The sequence below is a fragment of the Symphalangus syndactylus genome, chromosome 5 (assembly GCF_028878055.3).
Source record: "Symphalangus syndactylus isolate Jambi chromosome 5, NHGRI_mSymSyn1-v2.1_pri, whole genome shotgun sequence".
In the NCBI taxonomy this organism is placed as follows: Eukaryota; Metazoa; Chordata; class Mammalia; order Primates; family Hylobatidae; genus Symphalangus; species Symphalangus syndactylus.
Window position 1 is genome coordinate 146,593,672 of NC_072427.2, and position 22,491 is coordinate 146,616,162.

Here is a 22,491-nt window from a genome sequence, read left to right on the forward strand (position 1 = left end):
GCCTCCAAAACAAACAAACAAACAAACAAAAAAAACCAAACATGTATTAGCTATCATTTAGTAAGTACCTACTATGGGCCGGGCGTGGTGGCTCACGGCTGTAATCCCAGCACTTTGGGAGGCCGAGGAGGGCAGATCACCTGAGGTCAGGAGTTCGAGACCAGCCTGACCAACATGGGGAAACCCTGTCTCTACTAAAAATACAAAAAAAAAAAAAAGTACCTACTATGTGTCCTGGGAAGACCACAGTAAATCAAACTCAGTCTCTACCCTCAAAGAACTCACAGAGGAGCAAACCATTACAACACATTATAATTTTTATTCATTATGAACAATTTTAATACAGTACTACAATATCATACTGGATATGTACGAGGTGCTAGAGGACACAGAGAGGCACATGGGCTATCTAAGAGAGTTCAGGGCTTTTAAGAAGGCACGTCACTGAGCTGATGAGGGATGTGACAAAACTGATAACACTTAGGATCAATCTCTAAGTTCCTCTACCACTGCATATACGTTCCTCACCCTCCAAATCACCAAGTTTCTCTAAAACACAGTCCTGACACTCTTTTCCAGGTTGTCGCTGACCCCTTCATATACTTCCCAAGCCAGTGAGCCTGACATAGGTGACTCATTAACATCTGCATTGTAGCCAACTAACTCAATTCAGATCTATCAATGTGTCCTGAATGTCAACTATGTTGTAGGAACTGTACTAGGAACAGAAAAGAAACAGATGTGGCCCTTCCTCTTCAGGAGCCCCCAACACAGTGTGGAAGACAGATACAGACAGCGAACTCTAATACAGTAAGATAAGCGCTATGTCAGACTTATGAATAAAACAGACAAAACAGAGACATTGTGACTGCAAAGGATCTCAGTGGAGGGTGAGGGAGTAAAGAAAGAGCCTAACATTCATAGCCCTCCTATTCACAGGGCTCCTACTACATGCTAGATACTGTGCTGGGGACTTTCTATTGCATTTCATCTTTACACCAGTCTGAGAGGTAGGTTATCATCACTGTTTTACAGAAGAAGAAAGAAGGCCCAGAACTGTTCACTAACTTGTTCAGGGTCACATGGCTATTAAATGACAGGTTAGATATGATTTCCAAGTTCATGCTTTTCAGCCCACTTCCTCCCTTGCCCAGAACAGTAAGTGTGCTGCCTACTGTAAATATGGTTGTATCTTCCCTAAGCTATACCCAAATTCCTCATTTTTAAAAATGGTTGCTGCAAATATTTTGTCTTCCCTTCACCCAATTTATAGACTGTCTAAACCTAAATATGTATCAAGCATCAGCGACCTTAACTTCTTCCTACCCTGACTCCTTGCCTTTTTTTTTTTTTTTTTTTTTTGAGACGGAGTCTCACTCTGTTGCCCAGGCTAGAGTGCAGTGGCACAATCTGGGCTCAATGCAAGCTCTGCCTCCTGGGTTCATGCCATTCTCCTGCCTCAGCCTCCTGTGTAGGTGAGACTGTAGGTGCCCGCCACCACGCCCGGCTAATTTTTTGTATTTTTTTTAGTAGAGACGGGGTTTCACCGTGTTAGCCAGGATGGTCTTGATCTCCTGACCTCGTGATCCACCTGCCTTGGCCTCCCAAAGTGCTGGGATTACAGGCATGAGCCACTGCGCCCGGCCTCCTTTCCATTTTTAACTAGAGTACAAGTCTAATCCCATCTGTACTGTTGCCTACACTGTATTTCCCTCCTATATAAAATACGCTCTTTTTCCTTCATCACTTGTCATTAGTCACACTCTCCAGATAGGTCTGCATGTCCCGCCCCACTCCACACCTTTGCAGCCTCCATTCGCCTTTTCCTTTCTGAGCCAAGAATCTCTAACTGCTTACCCAGGACTGTAACATAAGCCTTGGTCGAGTCAGGAACAATGTCTACTGGGAGCTCCAGGGAGACAGATTCAGATGCCACCTTTCCTGTGAGAGGCAGAAAAAAAGGTGACACAAAAGAAGATGGGGAATGGCAGGGGTTCTCAAGACAAAATTGTAGAAGAACTTTCTATAATCCAGGGATTTCTGTACTTGGTGCTTTCTCTGGGATGCAGAAAGCACTGGGTACTATTCATAGTGATCTTGCTGGAAATAAATTCCACAGAGTTATCGTGCTGCACACTTTCTCTTCTTCCTCCTGCCTCCCAGTTAATCAGCCCCATGAGGAATGGCACCCCAGACTCTCCTATTCCTTCTGGTCCTGTGCATTCCTCCTTTTGCCTATGAAAATCTCCTGCCGCCAGGTGCGCTGGCTCACGCCTGTAATCCCAGCACTTTGGGAAGCCGAGGCGGGCGGATCACTAGGTCAGGAGTTCGAGAACAGCCTGGCCAATATGGTGAAACCGTGTCTCTACTAAAAATACAAAAATTAGCTGGGCATGATGGCATGCACCTGTAGTCCCAGCTACTCAGGAGACTGAGGCAGTAGAATCACTTGAACCTGGGAGGCAGATGTTGCAATGAGCTGAGATCGTGCCACTGCAATCCAGCCTGGACGACAGAGCGAGACTTCGTCTCAAAAAAAAAAAAAAAAAAAAAGAAAAGAAAATCTCCTGCCCTCTAAGGGAATTCTCACCACCAATCCTGCTCTGAGTCCACCCACCTTTTGGGCACAGCAATGAGCTGTGTGTCTTTTCCACCAGGACTCCCTCAGGCTGGCATGAAGAGAGACACAGATAAAAACAACAAAGATGAACGTAAGGAGGGATGGCACTAAAGGAAAGGGAAGGGAGGCCCCTCACTGTGCCCCCAGGGCTTCCCTCAGAACTGCAAAGAAGAGCTTCTCATTGAAGCTCGGAAGAACTCTGTGTCAACCCAAGGATGGGCCCTTTCTGTAAAGTTCTTTCTGGGCAAGCGCTAGAGCCAAAGACACATTTAGGCAACTTCTAAGAGGCAAGATTGACAATGGCCTTCATGACGGGACGAAAAAGGCAGCTATTGATGAAGAAAGACATTTAATTAGGGAAACTAACATTCATTGAGTGCCTATGATGTGCCAGGTTTTAGGTGCTTTCGTAGGCCATGAGTGTGGATTAGGCAAATGTTCAAGGGGCCAGGGAAGGAGAAAGTTGAGGCTGCCTGGTTGGACTGGAGTACGGTTGCTGTGAGAGACTAACTCACAGCAAGACGAGATGCTGAGCATCCCTCGGTTGGTTTCCGTCTCTACCTCTGAAGAAAACTCACTTTGACGAGAACTGGCTTGATGAGCGTGTCACTCCGGCCCTTTTGGGGAACAAACCCCTTCTGGCCCCCACATGGTTCATTGCTGTCCAGAACCTTTGTACTAATAGTAAAGTTAATGTGACCTGAGAGAAAGAAGGAGAAGGGAAGCCATTAGCCCTATTGCCAGAGGTACCAGTGAGGTCCATTCCCATTTGGATCAGCATTTCTGAAACTTTAATGGCGATCTTGCAACAGTACAAACTCTGCTGCCACAGACCTGGGGTGGGGCCCATATTCTGCATTTCTAACAAGCTCCCAGGTAATGCCAGAGAGGCCAGTCCAGTGTGGTAGGTAACCTCTAAGGGCCCTCAGAGATCCCTGCATCCTGATATTTACATCCCATTGAGTGTGGGCTGGATTGAGTGACTCACTTCTGTTAAAGAGAACAGGGCAAAAGTAATGACTCTACTGAGATTAGGTTACAAAAAAGACTACAGCTTCCATCTTGGGCACACCCCTTTTCTCAAACTGCTTGCTCTGGGTAAGACAGCTGTTGTGTGACAAGGCAGCCCAGCAGAGAGATTCATGTGATGAGATACTGAGTGAGGCCCCTAGCCAAAAGCTGAGGTCAAGAACTGTGTCCGTCAGTCTAGCAGCCTGTGAGGATCAGAGACTTTGGGATGAGCTTGAAAAATCAATCCTCTCCTAGTCGAGTCTTCAGATGAAACCACAGCCCTGACTGACAGCTTGATTGCAACCTCATGAGATACCTTGAGCCAGAGGTACCCAGCTAAGCTGCACCCAGATTAATGACCCATAGAATCTGTTTGATAATAAATGTTTGTCCTTTTAAGACACTTAACTTTTATGATAATTTGTCAAGCAGCATGAGATAACTCATACATATGAAAATCAAACTTTGAGTTGCAAAGATTTAATCTGTGAGTGACTGACATCGCATAGGGTTGGGGGTGAGGATTAAATGAGTTAAAGGTGTGGTGACTCATTCTTGTAATCCCAGTACTTTGGGAGGGTGAGGCAGGAGAATCACTTGAACCCAGGAGTTTGAGAGCAGCCTGGGCAACACAGCAAGACCCCTTCTCTGCCAACTGAATTAGCCAGGCATGGTGGTGGCATGAACCTATAGTACCAGCTACTCTGGAGGCCTAGGTGAGAGGATCGCTTGAGCCTGGGAGGCTGAGGCTGCAATGAGCAATGACCACACCACTGTACTCCAGCTTAGGTGACAGAGTAAGATCTTGTCTCTCTAAAAAAAAATAAAAGGCCAGGCGCAGTGTCTCACGACTGTAATCCCAGCACTTTGGGAGGCTGAGGCAGGCAGGTCACCTGAGGTCAGGAGTTTGAGACCAGCCTGGCCAACATGGCAAAACCCCATCTCTACTAAAAATACAAAAATTAGCTGGGTGGGGTGGCACGTGACTGTAATCCCAGCTACTTGGGAGGCTTGGCAGGAGAATCACTTGAACCCAGGAGGTGGAGGTTGCAGTAAGCCCAGATTGCACCACTGCACTCCAGCCTGGGCAACAGAGTAAGACTTCCTCTCAAAAATAAATAAATGAAATAAAAATTAATTAATCAATAAATTTAATGAGTTAATATATGTAAAGCAGTTAGAATAGTGCCTGGTCCAGGGAGTGTTATAGTAAGTCCTTGATTTGTTACATGACCATGTATCCTTGTCCAGCTATAAATATTAAAAACTCTCCCTTTCACACTCAAAATATTCCAGTTTGAATAAATTTGTTTGGTCACCTATCAAAGAGTGTTTGTGTATTGACTTATAACAGCCTTAGGAGGGAAAGAAATAGAGGTAAATAAAACAAAGAGGGAGGAGGAAGCAAAGCAGATGTGGCAGAGGAAAAGACTGAGTGCTCAGTCACTGGTCTTCTGCTGTAGGCTTTCCTCGCCCATCTACCACTTCCCTCTCTTACCCAATTTGACAGCTGTGATGTTCCAGTGGTAGGTTTTTGCTTCATTAGCACAGAGACAACTGGAGGTCTGAGAATCTGCCCATGATTCTAGCTGGTACTCATGCGATTTAGCCAGGTCAGTCTGAACCTACGGAGGATGTTTAAGAGACAAAGGGTACAAACAAAGGAGGTAGCGCATAGAGGCCTGGGGAAACCCAGGGGCCGAGACACCAACATCTCCTCTCTTTCCCAGGGAAAATTGGGATGCTTCCAATTTAGAGACAAACTTATGGGGGAGGTGTGATTCCAGGGCTGACATCTGATTTCTGTATCCCCAGCTCTCACCCTGATGCAATCCTTTAGGTAATTGAAGATGGTGGCAGTAAGACGAAAGGATTCCCCACGGACTGCTGAGTAAGGGAGAGTCAGGTCAACAAAAAATGGCTTGAAAGCAGTTAGTCCAACAATGGGTGAAAGCCCGAAGCCTCTTGACTGGGAAGTGCAGAAACTCATCGCCTTCCACTCGGTGATGGCGTCAGGAACTGTGACGTGGACTGCCTCCTTCCCTGAGTTACTGTGAGAACACAAGGACCCACGTGAGGCAGAGGTAGCGTGGGGCAAGGAGAACATTTGTGAATTAAGCCACAAATTCAGTGGGCTGTGCTGGCTCATGCTTGTAATCCCAGCTCTTTGAGAGGCTGAGGTGAGCAGACAGCTTCAGCCCAGCAGCTTGAGGCCAGCCTGGGGAACATAGCAAGACCCTATTTCTACCAAAAATTTAAAAATTAGGCCGGGCACGGTGGCTCACGCTTGTAATCCCAGCACTTTGGGAGGCTGAGGCGGGCGGATCACGAGGTCAGGAGATCGAGACCATGGTGAAATCCCGTCTCTACTAAAAATACAAAAAAATTAGCCGGGCGTGGTGGCGGGCGCCTGTAGTCCCAGCTACTCGGAGAGGCTGAGGCAGGAGAATGGCGTGAACCTGGGAGGTGGAGCTTGCAGTGAGCCGAGATTGCGCCACTGCACTCTAGCCTGGGCGACAGAGTGAGACTCCGTCTCAAAAAATAAATAAATCAAAATTAAAAAATAAAAATAAATAAAAAATAAAAATTAGCCAGGTGTGGTGGTGCATGCCTGTAATCCCAGCTACTTAGGAGGCTGAGGCAGGAGGATCGCTTGAGCCCAGGAGTTTGAGGCTGCAGTGAGCTATGATTGCACCACTGCACTCCAGCCTGGGTGACAGGGCAAGACCCTGTCCCAAAAAAAAAAAGCTACAAATTCATCTGCAGAAGTAAAATTGTTATTGTTATTGTGTAGGGAGAAGTAAAGAGGCAACTGAACAGGTGAGTCTCAGTGTGAATCCTCTGGTGAGTGAGGCTGCACTCATATGGAGGAGGGGGCTATGGTGGGGAGTCAGGGGTGGGCATCTCTGTGCAAGCACATCTGACAGAGAGGCTGGTGTCCTCTGAGTCTGAGGATGCGTGTTCTCAGGGCTTCTCAAAATGGACATGCAACCGGTGGGCAAAAATTGATGTCAATATATACCTTTAAATGTGTATGGTTCTGTAGTGAGAACAGAGGGCCTGCAATGTGTGAGTGTGGAATTGTGTGGATTTGTTTTGAGTGGTTGTATATGAATGCATAAGAATTCAGGTAGGCCGGGCGCAGTGGCTCACACCTGTAATCCCAACACTTTGGGAAGCTGAGGCGGGTGGATCACTTGAGGCCAGGAGTTCGAGACTAGCCTGGCCAACATAGCAAAACCTTGCCTCTACTAAAAATACAAAAATTAGCCAGGTGTGGTGGCATGCGCCTATAGTCCCAGCTACTTGGGAGGCTGAGGCACAAGAATTGCTTGAACCTAGGAGGTTGAGGCCTACAGTGAGCCAAAATTGTGCCACTGCACTCCAGCCTAGGTGACAGAGCAAGACTCTGTCTCAAAAAAAAAAAAAAAAAAAAAAGAATTCAGGAAAATAAATAAATTCCCACACCCCATCAAGCTTTCTTTGCTTAAGACTTAGATCCATTAGGAATGCGTCTGATTCTGAGTTTTCTACAGGCTCTACATTGTAGAATCTTACTGTTTTTTTCTGGGTTTGTTATTGTTGTTGTTGTCATTTTTGAGAAGGGTTTTGCTCTGTCACCCAAGCAGGAATGCAGTGATGTGATCTTGCTTCACTGCAGCCTCCACCTCCCAGACTCAAGTGATCCTTCCACCTTAGCCTCCCAAGTAGGACACAACTACCACCTGGCTAATTTTTTTTATTTCTTTTGTAGAGGCAGAAGCTCATTATGTTGCCCAGGCTGGTCTTGAACTCCTGGTCTCAAGTGATCCTCCCTCCTCAGCCTCCCAAAGTGCTGGGATTACAGGCGTGAGCCATGCACCTGGCTCTTTACTGTACTTCTGAGTCATCACTTACCCAATAGGAAATAGATCCCAGAGCCAAGTCTCTGGGAAGTACTGGCGGACCTGAGAATCCTCTGCTTGACGTGAAGAAGTTGATGACTCAAAAGCCTCTGGATGACCACCACCTGCTGATGAAATTGAGAATATGAAAACTTTAGGAAACAGGAGACTTCTTGCTGTGACATAAATTGGGATGGAGGGATTACTAGAAAGAATTTAGAGGGAAGCAGAGAACATCCAGTCAGAGGCAAGGAGGAAGGACCAAAGAGGAACTGACTAGTCACAAAGGCCATCGAGGGAAGTGATAGCCAAGGAGGTTTGGCCAGGGAATGGATACATAAGCTTCAGGCTTCAAAAGCTCTCCCCAGAGACAGAACCCTTGGGAAACTGTCCTGCGTCTGTGACCCACAACCCATTAGCATTCTCGGGCTAGAGGCTCAGTGCAAGAACAGGAGGCAAAGAGGAAATTTGCAGAGTTTCAGGACTGTTAACATCTCAGAGAATCCACAGACCACAGAGGTGCTTACCACCCATAGCAGTGCTGTATTCTGGAGATCTGTGACTGCAATCTACTGGCTTCTTGATTTTGGCATTGGACAGTATTTTCAGACCCATGTCCTGATAGGCATCAGAGAAATAAGTATTGAGGTGGTCCCTTCCCCAACTGCAAGGGCTACTGCCCAGGAATTCCACCATCAAAGAGTTGAAACAAAACATTCTTTTTGAATTAATGGTGAACCTGGGTGTGCTTACCTGAAACTTAGCCACTGAGACTGGTTGGCTTTTGTTCCAGCTAGCATAAAAGGCTTTCAGTTAAACTTATTTCATCATTACATACACTTAATCGTTCTTCCAAATATTATTCACTGTGTCCTTATTATTTGATTTACACTCTGAACGTGCTGAGGGTAGGGACCATATCAGCATACTCAATTCCACAAAAATACAATGAGCATTATGAGGGGTCAGGCATTAGAGAGAATACAAAGATGAACAAGACCTAGTTCCTGACCTCAGGCACCTCCTGGTCAGACTTGGGTCACACAGCCTCCCAAATCCTGCTCATAGAATAGGTGCAAATTATTTTTTATAATAATGATAAGAGACCTCTTGTCTACCTTCCCTAATTTTCCCTCCTGATTGATCTCATGAAAATTAGTGTCTGGGGACAACAAAAAGAGGAAGACTAGATCTATACTCTCACAGTGGTTCTCTTCAATGCAATTGGACATCTTCTTCAAGCATAAGGGTCAACAGAGGCGACCTTACACGTCAGAAGCTTCTTTCAAGATTTTGTTCCCATCAGTGCCCATATGAGTCTCTCTGCTTTCTTAAATATGAACTTTCGTTTGCCCCTTCCCACCACCATCTTTCCCATAAGAACAAAATGGGTAAGAAGACCTACCCGGAAAAAGCTGAAAAGGTCCGTGCCTTCAGAGAACCAGGGCCTCCAGGTAACGGAATGCTGGCTCGAATGCCCTTGGGGCACTGGGTCAATGAGGGGCTGAGGAAAGTCCCATGGGCCAGACACTGGACACTGATCGTACTCAGCCACTTGATAGGGGTAGTGACCATACCAGAACGGAAACATCCCATAGACCTGGGACAAGAGGGGGAAAGAAATAAAGCATTGATATAGTGACATCAGTTGAGAAACCTCTCAGATTCTGGTGCTCAGTTCACTACTCCTGCATCATTTCTCTTTATTACTCCAGAATTATGTTTATATTTATTCTGTCATAATTACCTTTCTCACTTTCTAAAACTTTAACCTCTATCTCACCTATTTTTTCATAATCCTATCCCGTATTTCTTTTTTTTTTTTTTTTTTTTTGAGATGGAGTCTCGCTCTGTCGCCCAGGCTGGAGTGCAGTGGCGCGATCTCGGCTCACTGCAAGCTCAGCCTCCCGGGTTCACGCCATTCTCCTGCGTCAGCCTCTCCAAGTAGCTGGGACTACAGGCGCCCGCCACCACGCCTGGCTAATTTTTTGTATTTTTTTAGTACAGACGGTGTTTCACCGTGGTCTCGATCTCCTGACCTCGTGATCCGCCCGCCTCAGCCTCCGAAAGTGCTGGGATTACAAGCGTGAGCCACCGCGCCCGGCACCCCGTATTTCATTCTTTCTCTCTTTTTTTTTTGAGACGGAGTCTTGCTCTGTCGCCCAGGTTGGAGTGCAGTGGGATGATCTCGGCTCACTGCAACCTCTGCCCACCAGGTTGAAGCAATTCTCCTGCCTCAGCCTCCTGAGTAGTTGGGATTACAGGCGCCGGCCACCACGCCCAGCTAATTTTTGTATTTTTAGTAGAGACGGGGTTTCACCATGTTGGTCAGGCTGGTCTTGAACCCTAGACCTCAGGTGATCCGCCCGCCTCGGTCTCCTAAAGTTCTGGGATTACAGGCTCATTCTCTTTTCTTGTCTCTGCATTCATACTAACCATGCCCTTCTGTTACCCTTTCTTTTTTTGTTTTTGTTTTTTGTTTTTTTTGAGATGGAGTTTTGCTCTTGTTGCCCAGGCTGGAGGGCAATGACATGATCTCAGCTCACTGCAATCTCCGCCTCCCAGGTTCAGGTAATTCTCCTGCCTCAGCCTCCCCAGGATTACAGGCATGCACCACCACGCCCGGTTAATTTTTTTTTTTTTTTTTTTTTTTTGGATTTTTAGTAGAGACAGAGTCTCTCCATGTTGGTCAGGCTGGTCTCGAACTCCCGACCTCAGGTGATCTGCCCGCCTCAGCCTCACAAAGTGGTGGGATGACAGGCGTGAGCCACTGCACCCAGCCCTCTTACCCTTTCTAACTTCATTTTTACACCAACCTTTTTATCACCTTATGGCAGAGCATTATTTCCCTAAGACTTTCTCTCCCCTGCCTGAAACCTACCTCTTAATTGTCTTCTCCATCAACTCCCTCCTCCCACTCTGTCAGCAGACAGTTACTCACAGAGCGGTTGCTCAGCTCTCTCTCTGGCCTAAGCAGTAAGACACTCGCATCCACCGCCCGGAGGGCACACAGGGATCCAGGAGCTGCCTGCAGCTGTAGCTCCACTTCTGCTCCTGGAAGCTGCTGGGAGGGGGAGAAGCCAAGGGAAGCCTGGGGAAGGGAAAGGTATAACTTGGGGATCAGGTCAGCCTGGAAAGGAGGGGAAACAACATAATTTGGGTCATCAGCAAATATGCCCCAGCTATGACATCCAACCCATTCTTTCACTTTTGTACTTATCTTTTTTTGTAAAGTCTAGCTCTTCAGCACTTGTACGCCATGTTAGAGTTGGGAAACGTGAGCAGCACAGTAGAAGGATAGAGAAAGTTTAGAAGACAAAAAGTAGAGAGAACATGTGGAATAACTATATAGAACATGTGGCTTCCCAGTATGGCTCTTTTTTATTTTTTATTTTTTTAAATAGAGACAGGGTCATGCCTGTAATCCCAGCACATTGAGAGGCCAAGGCAGGTGGATGACCTGAGGTCAGGAGTTCAAGACCAGCCTCGCTAACATGGTGAAACCCCGTCTCTACTAAAAATACAAAAAAAAAAAAAAAAAAAAAAAAAAGCCAAGCATGGTGGTGCATACATGTAATCCCAGCTACTCGGGAGTCTGAGGCAAGAGAATCACTTGAACCCAGGAGGCAGAGGTTGCAGTGAGCCGAGATCGCACCATTGCACCCCAGCCTGGGCAACAAGAACAAAACTCTCTCTCTCAAAAAAAAAAAAAAAAGCTCTTCAGCCTTGAACTCCTGGGCTCAAGCGATACTCCTGCTTCAGCCTTCTGACTAGCTGGGACTACAGGTATGCATCACCACACCCGGCTAATTTTTTTTTTTTCTTTTTTTTTTTTTGAGACAGAGTCTCACTCTGTCACTCAGGCTGGAGTGTAATGGCGTGATCTTTGCTCACTGCAACCTCCGTCTCCTGGGTTCATGCAATTCTCCTGCCTCAGCCTCCCAAGTAGCTGGGACTGCAGGCACCCGCCACCATGCTCGGCTAATTTTTGTATTTTTAGTAGAGATGGGATTTCACCATGTTGGCCAGGCTAGTCTTGAATTCCTGACATCAGGTGATCCAACCACCTCGGCCTCCCAAAGTGCTGCACATCCAGCTAATTAAAAAAATTTTTTGTATAGACAGGATCTTGCTATGTTGTCCAGGCTTGTCTTGAACCCTTGGCCTAAAGAAATCCCTCTGCCTTGGCTTCCCAAAGCACTGGGATTATGGGAGTGAGCCACTGCACCTCAGCCAGCATGACTTTTTAAAAGAAAAAGTAGGAGAGAGATGGATTTCAACACAAACCCCAAACACTAAAGATATAAATATAATACAACATCCAATGTCAACATTATCTTCTTTCCCTGACCTGTCTTGTCTCCAACCCCAGCACACACAAGATCTTTCTCTATGCCCAACTTTTGTCTTCACCCTTCTCCGCTATCATTTTACCTGATTGTCAAAGCACATCTCTACTGAGAACTGAATTTTGTCAGCTACAACACCTCCACTGGGGAAAATGGCATAGATCACCAGGGAAGGATCAGGGGCCAGTCTCGAAGTGAAGGTCAGTGAGAGAGAGAAGGAGCCTTTCAGTCCTGAAAGAGAAGAGGGAATATACAGGAAAATCAGAATGCACGTTCACCTACCAACGGCATCTAACTGTATGTACTTTTCATTGAGCCAGTGCAGGCACCAGGTTGCAAGTTACTTCTCGTTTTTCTCCTCTCCTGTGATGACTGTTAGTGCTCCAATTCCATTGCTTCTGTGTATAAGAATTGTTTTCTGGAATTTAAAAATATCCTGCTTGCTTCCAGGAAAAGCATGTACACTCACCTTTCTTCTTAGGGTTCAGGTGTTTCTGCCCCTCCATCACCAAACTTCCTTTCCCTATTAACTAAAGAAGAAAAGAAAAGAATCAACTGCACAGAAGTTATGGTAATTTCACCTTGGACCAACTTCCAGAGCATCTCTGCATCCCTTCATGAGGAGAGGTTCCTTTCACAGTTCAGATCCTGGGTCAATACCTCACCCAGCATCCACTAGCTTGACAAATGCAGGATGCTGCCAACGGGTCCTGGTGGCTCCTCCTGCAGTTGGAGGTCTGGCTGGGAACCACGCAGGTGGATGGGAGGAGTCTGACAGCATAGAAATTGTTTCTCACCGTAGATAACTGTCTGCCATTTCTTGAAGATCTCCAAATTTTATTTTCTTATAATCCTTGTAACATAAAGTCAGCAAAAATCTATCCTCGTAAGTGTTTTTTAATTACAGTTCAATTTAAAATTCAGTGGAAATAATTTCATCCTAAACCACCCTGAGCCCTTCTGACATTGAACCCTCTAGAGGAGAAATCTCTTCTAACTCCCCCTTCCTGTCCACTCTCATTTGAACAGAACTCAGTGGTCTTGTTTGTAAGCAGGCTCTCGTCTCCTGCTCCCGCAAGGCTCATGGGTCGGGTCCTCGGACGCCTGCCCGGCATTAGCCATTCCACGTGGCTCGGCCCCAACTTCACTTTTCTCCTACACCTCCCCACACTTCGGTCCTGAAGACAGAGCCCACATTATCACCTGGACTTGTTATTTTCCACCTATCTTTTCTCTTTTCGTTGTATTAGGATGATTTTTTTTTTTTCGCTTAATGACAACACTGAAACCAACACTGCAATGATCCAGAGGGGAGAAAGTCTCTCATAGACTGAGAGGAGGATAAGGGAACAAAGAGGATCCGAGCCATCAAATCTGAGGTTTCCATTCTACTTCCTGACTGTCACCAAGGTGACAGGAATGCTGCTTATCCTTATACATTGCTTTCAGGCTACCAAGTTAGGATTTTATTTCCCCACTGAGGCTGCTATTGATGTGAATTTAACCCCATATCATCTATTTGATAATATTGACCAATGGAACACAGAATGAAATGTATCCTGGCTGGGCGCAGTGGCTCACGCCTGCAGTCCCAGCACTTTGGGAGGCCAAGGTGGGCGGATCACCTGAGGTCAGGAGTTCAAGACCAGCCTGGCCAACATGGAGAAACCCTGTCTCATATACATTTAAAAAAAAAAGAAAAAAAAAAGTATCCTGAGTTCCATGCCCTCCCCACTGTCCCTCCCAACCACCCGGTTGTTGTTGGTTTTTTTTTGTTTTTTGTTTTTTGGTCCTGGCCAGCACTATTTTCTCAGGTAATTCCTCATTTTATTTTCCCACACAATTTTCCTGTGTTCCTGCTCAGAATCTCTTTTTCCCCCCAGTATTTTCCATCTCTTACACCTATACTGGGACATACAGTATCTCACAGACACATGCGAATATTGAATACTTGAAATGTGCTCAGTCCAAACTGAGATACGCTTTAAGCGTAAAATACATACTGAGTTTCAAAGACTCAGTTGAAACAAGAATGTAAAATATCTATTAAAACTTTTTATATGGCTTTCATGTTAACATGTTAATATTTTGGATATAATGGGTTAAATAAAAAATACATTTAAAATTAATGTCAACTGTTCTTTTACTTTTTTAGTGTGGCTTTAAAATTGTTTTTAATTAGGTGTGCATCTGCAATTCAGATAGCCTAGGTACCCCCTCTGGCTGACTCTTCTCATTCTCTTTCCTTCCCAGCATACTCTCACCCATGCCCGTTTCCCGGTCTCACATAGTAGGAGAAGCCAATCTCTTGGTCAGGGCTTGCATCGGCCGGGTCGATGTAATAATCCACCAGCACTTCCTGGGGCTGGCCACATTTCAAGGGGCCATTTAGCCGGTGGATGCCAAGGAAGCTGCGCGTTGTGCTGTAGAAGGGTCGCAGGTGCAGGTAGGCATTTTGGTAGTAACGTGGCACTTGTTCCGGATTATATACTAAGTCTTCCATTTGAAACTTTCCCTGAGAGTAAAAGAGAGAGAGAGAATTTTAGCATGTGCCCCAACCATAGAAACCCCACAGACTTGTTATGGTTTTCAAATAGAGTGCTTTCTCTCAAATCTTCACTGCCTGAGAATGGCATGTGGGTATTTCATTAGCGGTCCAGCCAAGGATGGGTAAAGAATTCATAAACATAGTTGTGTACAGCAATATTTTGGTATGTAGGAGAGGGACGGAAGGGCTGAATTATAGTTACTAAGTGAGGGGAAATTGTGGGTGATGTATCTTTACAGATATTCCTGGGATAGATGAACATGACTTAGATTATATAGAAATCAAAGATTATATTTCAGGGATAAGAAAACTAGGTACAGAAGACACTAAGATTGAAAAGTAACTATTTCTGAGTAACTGAGTCATGCCTAGAGTAAAGAAATAGTCAAATTAGCCACAAGGCAAGTAGTAGGTGTTTGCTTAATTCCTGTGGTTGAACAATCTCATTAATGGCTCCAATTCCTCACACACACCCCACCCCCTCTGAGATCAACATCATTTAGCATGTAGTCTTCCAGTACCCTCCTAGTCTGACTGTGGCCCCACTGTTTGATTTGTTGGGAATGGGGCGTTAACATATGCAACAGGGGCCGGGCGCGGTGGCTCACGCCTGTAATCCCAGCACTTTGGGAGGCCAAGGCGGGTGGATCACGAGGTCAGGAGATGGAGACCATCCTGGCTAACACGGTGAAACCCCATCTCTACTAAAAATACAAAAAATTAGCCGGGCATGGTGGCGGGCGCCTGTAGTCCCAGCTACTCAGGGAGGCTGAGGCAGGAGAATGGCGTGAACCCGGGAGGCGGAGCTTGCAGTGAGCCGGGATCACGCCATTGCACTCCAGCCTGGGCGACAGAGCAAGATTCTGTCTCAAAAAAAAAAAAAAAAAAAAAAAAAAAAATATCATATGCAATATACAGAGGTTTGGAAAAGCCCTGAACATCAGCTTTTGCACTTACACCTCATCACTGCTGTAAGAATATACCTGGGATAGCTGGCTCCTGCATGAGAGGTATCTGGAGCACCAGCTTACAGCCAGCCGATCTGCAGACAGGTCTGGAAATCGAAATCAGCAGAGCCGCGTGACTGAATGCCCCAGATGCACAAGCAGTGAATGCTTTCTGTTGCATGATACTGAAGCTTTTAGCTGTTTGATAAGAAGCATTGTTGTGGCAGTTGATAATTGATACTTATAAGTTATCTAGAATCTAGAGTTCTCTTGTTTGCTGTTTTTATTAAGTAATGAGGGGATGGGAAGGGGAAAGAGAAAGAAAAAGACTCTGAGTCACCTTTTCCTCCCTACTCTAACTTCATATATAGATAGGATCAGATAGAGATGGGGGTAAGTTAAAAGATGTATTAGTAGAAATAGTAGTTTTCATCTAAGTAAGGACTATTTATTTGATTGATATTAAAAACAGAAAGAATCTAAGGAAAACTTTTTGTCAGCTGGGGAGCAGGACTTGTGAGTGAGAGAGATGTAATTCCAAGCAGAGGAGAGGATAAGAAACAGGAAAATTCTGAAGTTTTCCTTCAGGGAAGGCTTCATTTCTAGGAAGCTGATCCTCTGTCCATGCTTACCTCCAGAGAAACGTCTGTCCCATTCCAATCGGATGTCTCCAACGTAAAGGGAGCCAGGCCATTGTTGTCAGTAATCAGGGTCTGGTTGAAGGTTCCATTTGTGCCATAAATCACCAGAAACACTAGATGGTTCTTGAGGAAGGAGTCATCATGGCCCCTAACTCTTATCTGAAGGATAAAGGTCATTAGGGATTAGAATTAGGTTTGGAGTAAGCTTGAGTATGAGGTAAAGTGAAATATTGGGTTGGTGCAAACTAATTGCGGTTTTTGGCTCTAAAAGTAATAACAGAATTTCTAAGAATACATTTCAGGGAAGAGTCCTGAAAAAGATAAATGTGATTCAAGCTTTTGAACTAGGATCTGTGAAGAACCGAAAAACAAACAGAAGTAAGAGCCCGGAGCAGAGCTAGATTTGCTCGGTGGCTAATGAAGCTCTAGGGCTCTTCATTTGCACAGCCTCCTTCAAAGGTTCTGCACATTGTTTTGCTTTCTTTTTTCTTTCTTTCCTTCCTTCCTTCTTTCCTTCCTTCCTTCCTTTCTTCCTCTTTTTCTTTTTTTTTGAGATGGAGTCTCAATCTGTCACCCAGGCTAGAGTGCAGTGGGACGAGCTCAGCTCACTGCAACCTCCACCTCCCGGGTTCAAGCGATTCTCCTGCCTCAGCCTCCCGAGTAGCTGGGACTATAGACCCGTGCCACCATACCCGGCTAATTTTTGTATTTTTAGTAGAGACGGGTTTTCACCATGTTGGTCAGGCTGGTCTCGAACTCCTGACCTCATGATTCGCCCGCCTCACCCTCCCAAAGTGCTGGGATTACAGGCGTGAGCCATTGCGCCAAGCCTATTTTGCTTTCTTTTTCTTAAAGAGAATCCCCTACCCTCCCAAATTGTGTAATTCTTAGGCTCTAAAAATAATTTGCACCCATCCTTGGTCTAGAGAAATGATAACTGAGGAATAAATGCATTTCTGTGTGTGCAATATTATTGTGTGGACCAGTTGTACAAGAAGTAAAGAAAGATAAGCTGAACAAGAGGGAAATTCAGTTAGATATCAGAAAGAAAACACTAACAAAGAAAATTTAATTATTTATTTATCTTTTTTTTTTTGAGACAGTCTCGCTCTGTCGCCCAGGCTGGAGTGCAGTGGCATGATCTTAGCTCACTGCACCCTCTGCTTCCTGTGTTCCAGCAACTCTCGTGCCTCAGACTCCCGAGTAGCTGGGATTATAGGCATGCGCCACCATGCCTGGCTAATTTTTGTTTCTTTAGTAGAGACAAGGTTTCACCATGTTAGCCAGGCTGGTCTCGAACTCCTGGCCTCAAGTGATCTGCCCACCTCAGCCTCCCAAAGTGCTAGGACTGCAGACGTGAGCCACCATGCCCTGCCAGAAATTTTTAAATCTTGAAAGAAAATTGCTGGTTGGGCACAGTGGCTCATGCCTGTAATCCCAGCACTTTGGGAGGCCCAGGTGGACAGATCACCTGAGGTTGGGAGTTCGAGACCAGCCTGACCAACATGGAGAAACCCCATCTCTATTAAAAATACAAAATTAAGCCGGGCGCGGTGGCTCACGCTTGTAATCCCAGCACTTTGGGAGGCTGAGGCGGGCGGATCACGAGGTCAGGAGATCGAGACCACGGTGAAACCCCGTCTCTACTAAAAATACAAAAAAAATTAGCCGGGCGTGGTGGCGGGCGCCTGTAGTCCCAGCTACTCGGAGAGGCTGAGGCAGGAGAATGGCGTGAACCCGGGAGGCGGAGCTTGCAGTGAGCGGAGATTGCGCCACTGCACTCCAGCCTGGGTGACAGAGCGAGACTCCGTCTCAAAAAAAAAAAAAAAAAAAATACAAAATTAGCCAGGCATGGGGGCACATGCCTGTAATCCCAGCTACTCGGGAGGCTGAGACAGGAGAATCGCTTGAACCTGGGAGGTGGAGTTTGCAGTGAACAGAGATCGCACCATTGCACTCCAGGCTGGGCAACAAGAGTGAAACTCTGTCTCAAAACAAAACAAAACAAAAAAATAGAAAGAAAAACAAAATTGCTTAAAGAGCTATACATGGCTGTCAAGGAAAGTTTCATATTAACCTTGCCTAGATGCAGGAGACCAGGCTGGATGATTTCTCTATAAACCCTGCAGCTCTTAAATATGAAGATTTAGACATTAGAAGATCAGCCCCTGGCATTAGAAAGGCCCCTAAGGTGTCATTAATATTCAAGGTGCTTCTTCTATGGGATTAGGGGCAGCACAGCATAGGGAGTGGAGAGTGTATACCCCGGAGGCAGGCTTCCTGGATTTGGTCATAGTTCCCATCTATTTGCTAATAACCTTGGAAAAAACACTTAGCCTCTGTTGCCTGTCTCCTTATCCATAAAATGGGTCCAATATAGTGTCTGCCTCATTGCATTATTGTAAAGATTAAAGTGAATACACGTAATGTACTTGGAACAGCGCTAAGTTAGCTATGTGGCTATGGCTGCAGGAAGGAGGCAAAGTAGATGGTTATGCACTTTTTTGTCTATGCAGAGAAAAGTTTTAACATACCTTCCCACTGAAGGGGAAATTTGGATGGTAAAAATTGCTGGTGTCTTCAAAGGTCATTGATCCCATTTGTGGAGAAATATAGACATTCTGAGTGGCATTGGCCTCCACGCCTGCAGAGGGAAACCACATGTATAAAGATCTAGGCACCTGATATTCTCATCTTCATGTTCAATGTCAAGTCTCTGAGACAATGGTAGGCAGAGGGATGAAGTTGAATGTATTTCTGGCCAAAGATCCAAACCAACCTCACCTCCCCAATCTTTTGGAGAAGTATGTAGTATTTCTTCTTCTTCTTTTTTTTTTTTTTTTGAGACGGAGTCTCACTCTGTCGTCCAGGCTGGAGTGCAGTGGCACAATCTCGGCTCACTGCAAGCTCCACCTCCTGGTTTTACACCATTCTCCTGCCTCAGCCTCCCCCAGTAGCTGGGACTCCATGCGCCCATCACCATGCCAGGCTAATTTTTTGTATTTTTAGTAGAGACAGGGTTTCACCATGTTAGCCAGGATGGTGTCGATCTCCTGACCTCGTGATCTGCCTATCTCGGCCTCCCAAAGTGCTGGGATTACAGGCGTGAGCCACCGCGCCCGGCCCGTAGTATTTCTTATAGATGGCAAGATGGGATCTGGCATTTCCCCTTGACTATGAACTAGGAACAAGGTACACTCAAGAGGGTAGGTCTTGTATACTCAGAGTAAATCTGTCCCTGGGACCAGCCCTTTTTCTTTCTCTTTTCTTAATGAGCCAAGGAGTACCCTACTTACCTGTCCCTTCCTCCACAACAGTTGCCACAATATTGATTTGACGGTTGTATGCATATTCAATGAGGTCAAAGGTGGCCATGTCCACAGGTGCTGAGAAGCATCCTGTTTTGTCAGTCTAGTGAGGTGATGAGAGACAGAGATAGAGAGCAGATGAAGAATCTCATCTCTACGTCCAATTTTATAACATTCTGTGAAGGAAATAATTTCTCATCTCCACACTTCAGTTTCTAATATAGAAAAACTGTCCTACAACACGAAGTATAGACTCACACATAGATAATCATGAAATGACTTTGAAGCTCCAAGATTTGGGAAAGGGAAAAAGAAATGACTTCAAAACTGGAAAATTGTACCTTACAGGGGTTTAGGTAAATTTCTTGGTTCCAAGGCAGACTCTAAAACACTCCCTGTTTAGGATAAAGATCCCTGCTTTGTTCTTTGGAACTGGGATGATAATTCTGGGAAACGCTTTCTACTTTGGGCTGTTTAGCTCTTTTCTAGATTGTTGCTTCCTTACTCTTTAGGACATGTGGATACATCCTTTTTTTTTTTTTTTTTTTTTGGTAGGGGAAGGGGACTGAGTCTTGCTTGTTCTGTCACCCAGGCTGGAGTGCAGTGGCACCATCTCAGCTCATTGCAACCTCCGCCTCCCGGGTACAAGTGATTCTCCTGTCTCAGCCTCTGAGTAGCTGGGATTTCAGGCGCACGCCACCATGCCCAGCTAATTTTTTGAATTTTTAATAGAGATGGGGTTTCACCATATTGGTCAGGCTGGTCTCAAACTCCTGACCTCGTGATCTGCCCATCTCGGCCTCCCAAAGTGCTGGGATGACAGGCGTGAGCCACCGTGCCCGGCTGATAGGTTCCTTTTTTACCTGTCATTTACTCACCTGTCCAGAGAGGTTCCTGCATTTGTCAGGTAGCTGTTCCCGTTCCACCTCTCGATACCAGTAAGTATTTGCCTTCTGACACACGGATACCTGCACTGCCCCTAGCATGGGCTTGCCATAGGTGTACCTAACCAAGAAAAGCATAAGCAGTCAGAGTTGGGAAATTCCACTTGAGATCCAACTCTTCCCCCGAACACCACTTCTTCCCTCTCACACTCCAGCCTCTGAAAGAAAGCTCTGACAATCCAAGCTAGTGCGGTGGCTCAGGCCTGTAATCCCAGCACTTTGGGAGGCCGAGGCAGGTGGATCACTTGAGGCCAGGGGTTCAAGACCAGCCTAGGAAACATGGCAAGACCCTGTCTTTACTAAAAATATAAAAATTTGCTGGGCATGGTGGCTCACACCTGTAATCCCAGCTTCTCTGGGAGGAAGAGGCAGGAGAATCACTTGAACCCAGGAGATGGAGGTTGCAGTGAGCCGAGATCTCCCCACTGCACTCCAGCCTGGGTGACAGAGTGAGACTGTCTCAAAAAAAAAAAAAAGAAGAGAAGAAGAAGAAGAAAGCAAGCTCTGACAATCCTACCTTTTTCTAGCTCTCTTCTCCTTCCCTACTTTACTCAGAGTCTTAGAGTAGACCCAATGCCACAATTAGCACCATACTAAGGACGGAAACAGTATCTTTCTTTCTCCTGATCCCTATTTATCTACGGGATTCAATATTGTATCTTGTAAAGACTAAAGCAATAATACTATCTGAGTGAGAAATGGAAAAAAACAGCAGAAACACAACTATAAAATATATTCTTGGCTGGGCGCGATGGCTCACGCCTGTAATCCAACACTTTGGGAGGCCAAGGTGTGCGGATCACCTGAGGTCAGGAGTCTGAGACCAGCCTGGCCAACACGGCGAAACCCCATCTCTACTAAAAATACAAAAATTAGCCAGGCATGGTGGCACACGCCTGCGATCCCAGCTAATCTAGAGGTTGAGGCAGGAGAATCGCTTGAACCCACGAGGCGGAGGTTGCAGTAAGCCGAGATCGCACGATTGCACTCCAGCCTGGACAACAAGAGTGAAACTTCATCTCAAAAAAAAAAGAACAAAAAAAAAGGTCTTGGATTAGCCATGACTCTGAATTACATAAAATACCCCAAGTTTTGGCCCACCCATAATCCCACATCCCATGTCATTCCCTCATCATGTCTCTCGATGCATCTGTAACCTCCACCAGATCCCAAGCTTCTGCTCTTACCTACAACAAATTTTTACTAAGAAAGATTCCTGCACCGTTGATAACTCCTTGGGTTCCACCACTTCCACCTTAAACTTCGGCAGCACTGAAGAGAGTAAAAGGAGAAATGGAAAAAGAATTGGAGGAGGACTCAGTCAGACAGGCAGTGAGCAGAGGGGTATAAACACAGTGAGAATTAAATTAACGGATCTAAAGAAGGAGGCATTATTGAGGTAGCATGTTCCTGAAGTAATTAGCTGGTTCAGCATCGATTCAAAAACGAATAAATAATCCTTTCCCAGAGTAGATTTTACTCCAGCTTTGCTGATTTTTTTTTTTTTTTTTTTTGATACACAGTCTTGCTCTGTCGCCCAGGCTGGAGTGCAGTGGCGCGATCTTAGCTCACTGCAAGCTCCGCCTCCTGGGTTCACGCCATTCTCCTGCCTCAGCCTCCCTGAGTAGCTAGGACTACAGGCGCCTGCCACCACGCCCAGCTAATTTTTTGTATTTTTAGTAGAGACGGGGTTTCACTGTGTTAGCCAGGATGGTCTCGATCTCCTGACCTCATGATCCACCCTCCTTGGCCTCCCAAAGTCCTGGGATTACAGGCATGAGCCACTGCGCCCGGCCCCACCTTTGCTGATTTTAAGATGAGATTATGCCCAATACTTTGGCCTGTCCATTCCCCCACCTACCATATTCCTCCACACTGAAAGTACCAAAGGTCTTGCCCTCAGCCACTGCCACAGTGTAGGTGCCCAGCATTGCCTCTGGTGCCAGTTGGAAGGACAGGTCTACAATGCCTTGCTCAGGTACCACTTCCAGCCACTGTGCAATCCTGTTGCTATTTGGATCCTGTCCAATAGAGAAACTGCATGATGTGCCTGCCTGTTTGCTTCCCACTCTGCACTGCAAAACGCAGGTAAAGATGCAAAGGCAGGTAAAGAACCCCACCCATTGCTCATGACCCCTGTGGTCTGTGTCCAGGAAGAGCAGCTCCCTGTGTTATTTATAACTTTCTTTATGACTGAATTAGGTAAATATTTCTATAGATCCAGCCCTCATTTGGCAGG

At 45.8% G+C, this 22,491-nt stretch overlaps 1 protein-coding gene across 1 annotated transcript in view; it reads right to left on the reverse strand.

Annotated features, from left to right (window-relative positions):
* Positions 1–22,491, reverse strand: part of A2ML1 (alpha-2-macroglobulin like 1) — a 62,710-nt gene that overhangs the window by 20,900 nt on the left and 19,319 nt on the right. Inside the window, exons 6-23 of the mRNA XM_055280731.2 lie at positions 22,114–22,273; positions 21,440–21,524; positions 20,187–20,313; positions 19,297–19,411; positions 18,535–18,644; positions 15,992–16,159; positions 14,152–14,379; positions 12,334–12,394; positions 11,950–12,095; positions 10,457–10,606; positions 8,921–9,115; positions 8,043–8,133; positions 7,529–7,643; positions 5,454–5,682; positions 5,130–5,256; positions 3,199–3,320; positions 2,618–2,669; positions 1,858–1,941 (exon numbers count right to left, since the gene is read on the reverse strand). Of these exons, the coding sequence (XP_055136706.2) occupies positions 1,858–1,941; positions 2,618–2,669; positions 3,199–3,320; positions 5,130–5,256; positions 5,454–5,682; positions 7,529–7,643; positions 8,043–8,133; positions 8,921–9,115; positions 10,457–10,606; positions 11,950–12,095; positions 12,334–12,394; positions 14,152–14,379; positions 15,992–16,159; positions 18,535–18,644; positions 19,297–19,411; positions 20,187–20,313; positions 21,440–21,524; positions 22,114–22,273 (2,365 nt within the window). The remainder of the gene's footprint in view (positions 1–1,857; positions 1,942–2,617; positions 2,670–3,198; positions 3,321–5,129; positions 5,257–5,453; positions 5,683–7,528; positions 7,644–8,042; positions 8,134–8,920; positions 9,116–10,456; positions 10,607–11,949; positions 12,096–12,333; positions 12,395–14,151; positions 14,380–15,991; positions 16,160–18,534; positions 18,645–19,296; positions 19,412–20,186; positions 20,314–21,439; positions 21,525–22,113; positions 22,274–22,491) is intronic.